We start from the raw sequence: 5,178 nt of genomic DNA on the forward strand, positions 1-5,178 counted from the left end.
CGCCATCGCGCTATTCGTCACCCTGCGGGCGCTATTCGTCACCCTGCGTGAGGAATAGTTATTCTTCACCCCCTCTCTATTTTGACATCAATGCACCATATTTTTACGTTTCGTAATTTTTTTTATTTCATACATAAAAAGAGAATGTAAGAAAATATGTACTCGCCATAAAAAATATTTTATGTTATGTAAAATTACAAATGTAAACACATTGTGTAAAACATACATGAAATGTGATTTTTCTGGTCTTATAACCTATATTTTTGTTTTTTGTACCAAATTTTACATATTGAATCAATATGCATGTAAGTGTTTATATTTTAAACATAATTTATTTAGGAAGTGATCGTAAGATTACCTCGGGTATTGAATAACGTATTCTGCATCCTGGGTGATAAATAGTAACACTAATATATTCTACTGGTTGCAACAAAACACTCTGATAACAGAAAATCAATGCACACAACTTTACAGCAAAATATACATCACAACAATATATATACCCGGGTGCCGGAAAAAGAAACTCGGACTGTCCGACATAACAGTAAATAGGACCATCACAGATGTGTGTAGCAAGATGACCATACAGAATATCATTTGATTACTAAGACCTGCAGTGCAGACTACAAGCAAACATGTTCTTCGCTAAGATCGTTAAAGCTTGGTGAAAGACCAAATACTCGATCAATAGTCATTCTCACATGGTGATAGTTATTTCATGGTTAAAGTGTGTGTAACCAAAATAGTATAAAAGGTTATTTCTCACAACCTAATTGCGCACATTGACTTTAATCTTATTCTCTGCTGCGTATGAAGCTTAAAGAAGTGCTAATTTTCCTTCAGAGCACTAGTTGCGTGGAGCACCATGGTCTCGATAGTGAAACCTGGTCCAAATGCTACCATTGCCCCCCACTCTGCTCGCTCTCCTTCCTCCTCCATTCGCCGGCGCAGCTTGTCAAGCACGAAGATTACGGTGGCACTAAACATGTTCCCAAACTTTTGTACGACAGTTCGGCTCGCCGCTAGCTTCGTGGGATCCAACTGGAGGGTCTTGTCAAGCTGGTCCAAGATCCCACGGCTGCCCGGGTGCACAGCCCAGAACAGGTCATTCCATTTGAAGTCCATCTCAAGTCGACCAAATGCTTCTGAAAGACAAGGTTCCATGGTGTCTGCTACCAGTGTGGGCAGTTTGGTGTAAACTTTGCCATGAGTGCCGTGGCTCCCCAAGTTCAGGGTGAGCACATGCTCGGTGCTCGGCACGAAGGTCTGAGAGACGGACACCATCTCAAACAGAGGATTCTCAACGGGGTGTATGGGATCGGCGCCGACGATAACCGCGCCTGCCCCATCACCAAACAACGCATGAGTAATGAGGGTGTCTAAGCAGTTCCCTTCGCCGGTGCTGCAGAAGCCAGAAATGGCGAGCTCCACGCAAACCACGAGGACGCGTGCCCCACGGTTGTTCTCAGCAAGGTCCTTGGCTAGACGCAAGGCGGAGCAGCCAGCGAAGCAGCCATTAAGATGGAGCATCGTACGGCACACGTTGGCGCGAAGGCCAAGGAGTGAAACCAAGCGTACATCCGCACTTGGGGCGCCGGCGTCAGAGTTGGTGCTGGCGATAAGGTGGGTGATGTCAGTGGCCGGACGGCCCCACTTTGCGATGGCCTTCTTTGCTGCTGATGCCGCAAGCCCTGGAGCAGCCTTGGCGACGATATCATGCCGAGCTTCGCGGGACGGCGATGTGTGGTCCAGCAAGACAGGGTGGGAGTTGAGCAGTTCATCCGTGTGGTAGAAGAAACGGTTCTCCGTGCCCGTGAGACCACCTGATTAAATATTAGAGATCAAAAAAATCAACAACATAACGAATCATGTCAGATCATACACGTCTCCTTAAAAGAATTTGTACATATGTTTGGGTGCTTACATATTATCTTGAATGTGTCTTTATGGTCAGTAAGGTGCTCGCACTTTGTGACACGGAAATAGTAGTAAGGGTACTCTTCTTGGGACACCTGGTTCGCAGGATTTGCTGTTCCAATAGCCAACATGGCTGCGCAGCCTTCCGCACGCTGCGCGCCCCGGATCTCACTAACTTTCGGTGAGCTGCCTGTCATGATCTCGGAGCAGTAACCTGCTATATATATCAGGGGGTGAACACAATAGGGAGGTAGATATACTAATAATTCACTAGAGATGTATCTATCATCACTATAACTCATAGCAAATGCTGAAGAACTCAAAAAAAAGCAACAACTCAATGCATCTTATCCATTTCTCAACATGGGGATCAATGTGAACAAAAGAAATTATGCCATGATAGGTAAATGCTGCATCGATGTTGTGAATAAAACCAAGAATGTTACATGCTGTCAGTAGCAATGTTAATCACATCTCTAGAACACTAGGACACCTAATTTGTCACTGCAGACTACATATAGAGGCATAATGAACTTTCTGCTTTTCTTTTTCTTATAGGCAGGAGATGCTTAGCTTGGATTATGGCTAATATGGATTCATATTTTTCTTATTTGATGTAAATATTCTTTTTGCTAATTTCGTGTTGCTTAAATTTTTAGAATCACCTATTATTGCACACTATGAAATTTTATAATATTAGTTCAGTTTTTGAAGACGTGCATAACAATGAACTATTAGTTCACTTTTTTTTGTGCAGGTTAGTTTTTTTTTTTCATTTTTTCTGCATGTTAGGTTATACATACATAAATATGTTCTTTCGCCCGAAGGTTATACAGACTATATAGGATATTAAGATGGGTGGACGCTAATCCACAAGCTTAATTAAAACTGTGGCTCGGATAAGAAAAGTCCAAGCCACTGCTAAATAGACATAGACATAGCTTTATATGCTTACCTTCTGGTCGTAGAAACTAGGTAGCAGACTAAACAATTATGCTCGGATGTGAGGAGATGGCAAATATTTAAAGGCTGCAGCAGCAGAGCTGGTGAAGCTGATAGCGTGGACTAGTCGTTGCCCTGGAGATAAATTCGTCTGATCCGCCGCCATCCCACCCGTCCAGTTTGAATTTAGTCAATATCCAATCTTTAGAGCAAAATATCCAGCCATTCAACGGCTTGCCTATTTGCGTTGCAATAGTTTTCCACCTCGTGAGTGGTATTTATTTTCAAAAAAACTACCGCCCACACGTGTGGCATCTTGCACATCGCTCATATGCCTACATCATCACTCGTTTTGCCACGTATGAACTGATGAAATTAGAAGGAATTTTTTGGTTTTTGGCTTAAAAATGTTTTATCTCCTAATTAAAAAATCAAATTAAAAATTCGTTTTCACCAATCCGTCTCGGCGAGATCTTCAAAACTAGACCCATGTTGATATGTTTTGACAAATTTTTTTTGCCCAAAAGTGGCCATGTGACAATTTTAGTTTGTAGAGCATGGCAATTTTAGTTTTCTGATGATGGCAATTCCAGTACTTTGACCATGAAAATTATATTTTTATGAACCATGGGAATTTTAAGTGCATGTATCATGACAATTTTAGTTTATGGTTCATGGCAAGTCTAGTTTCTTTCTGGAAGTACCTAGAACTCATCTAGATGAGATATAATTTGGTCTCATTCACTTTAAAAACAAGAATAGATACAACCCACGTCAGCACACACGTATCTTATAGCATCACATCCAATGGCTATAAAAGGTGAATGGGACCAAATTATATCTTATCTAGATGAGTTCTAGCAAAACTGCTTCTTAATTTCCCGTTTTATAATATGTAAAAATTTACCTTTAAATGTAGAAGAAAATAGCTGAAACATATCATGGCAACTTCAGTGTAAACATCATGGCAATTCATATGCAACAGACATGGCAACTTTTAACCAAAAAAATTTCGTCGAAAGGTATTGATATGAGATCTAGATTTGAAGGTCTCGTCGCGAGGGATTTAATGGTGAAAACGGATCTTCAATCGAATTTTTCATTTAAGAGATAAAACATTTTAAAAACTGAAAATCCAAAAAAATTCACACATGCTTGCATACGGTAACGTGGCGCAGTCTGGGTGTTATAGGGCGTGTGGGCGGGTTTGGCTCCGACCACACGTATGGGCGTTAGCGTTGTCCTTTATTTTTACATATTTCTTAGTCCCAGCTTGAGCATTATGAACCTGATTTTTTTTCCTACCTTGAGGGTTGGAATTAGCTTCACATACGTTGCCTACTTTGGATATATCCTTATGTTGTCACCGAGGACGCCAGACAACCAACTAGGTCAGAACTAGGGATTTTAACACGACGCTTGACACTAGGTAATCAAAACGGAACACCAAACTGTTGTGGTTCTATGGTGCCGCCCTACTTGCTGAACAAACCGTGCACATCCATGGCATATACGAAGAAAACTGCTCATGCTGATGTTCTTAACGTGGATATTTCCACATGATCGATAAGCATGCAAGCAATATTTTGAAACGTGAGGTAGACCCTCACTAGTAGAAAAAGAATCAAATGTGAGACACATTAGTCCCGGTTTGTAACAGAACCGGCACTAATGTGTCCATTAGTGCCGGTTCCAACGGCTAGGCGGGAGGAGCTCTTTAGTACCGGTTCGTGGCGAACCTTTAGCACCGGTTCGTGCCACGAACCTGTACTAAAGAAAGTGGTGGCAGGATGTTGTCAGAGTGGGGCCCTTCCAGCACCTTTAGTACCGGTTCGTGGCACGAACCGGTACTAAAGGTCGTCCTATATAAACCCTTCATCCACCCGCACTCTATTCTTCCTCCTTTCCCCTCTCCCTCTCCTCTGTTCTTCCCTTCTTCCTCTCGAGTTCATCACAAAATTTGCCCCAAATTTGTCAAGATTTGCAGGCCCCCATCCATTCAAATGATCACCAAGGTTAGCAACTTTGTCCTTTCATCTCTCATTGCTAGATTAGCTCTTGCATTGGTTTATATAGTGATTAATTGTGGGTTTTAGTAATTTGGGAGGAATTATATGTGGTAGTATTTGATTTATATGCAATTTGAGGTCAAAATAACACTTAGTTTGCATATGTAGGTGTGGTTTACTTAGTGCCTTCTAAATCTCCGTCGTAACCACCGTCGGTCGCCCGCACCGTCCCGTCGCCGGCACCACCTTGTGGTGAGCCTGTTGTTCATGAAATTTTATATAAAAAATTGATGTTTGTGTGATTTGGATA

The 5,178-nt window shown here is 41.9% G+C and overlaps 1 protein-coding gene across 1 annotated transcript; it reads right to left on the minus strand.

The window, feature by feature from the left end:
* Positions 1–828: 828 nt before the first annotated feature.
* Positions 829–2,114, minus strand: LOC119366792 (bisdemethoxycurcumin synthase-like). The gene is made up of 2 exons (XM_037632510.1): positions 1,925–2,114; positions 829–1,823 (listed from the first exon to the last, which is right to left on the minus strand). The coding sequence occupies exons 1-2, from the start codon at positions 2,112–2,114 to the stop codon at positions 829–831; spliced, it is 1,185 nt and encodes a 394-aa protein (XP_037488407.1).
* Positions 2,115–5,178: the final 3,064 nt, after the last annotated feature.

This window comes from Triticum dicoccoides, chromosome 2B (genome assembly GCF_002162155.2).
Source record: "Triticum dicoccoides isolate Atlit2015 ecotype Zavitan chromosome 2B, WEW_v2.0, whole genome shotgun sequence".
NCBI classification, from domain to species: domain Eukaryota; kingdom Viridiplantae; phylum Streptophyta; class Magnoliopsida; order Poales; family Poaceae; genus Triticum; species Triticum dicoccoides.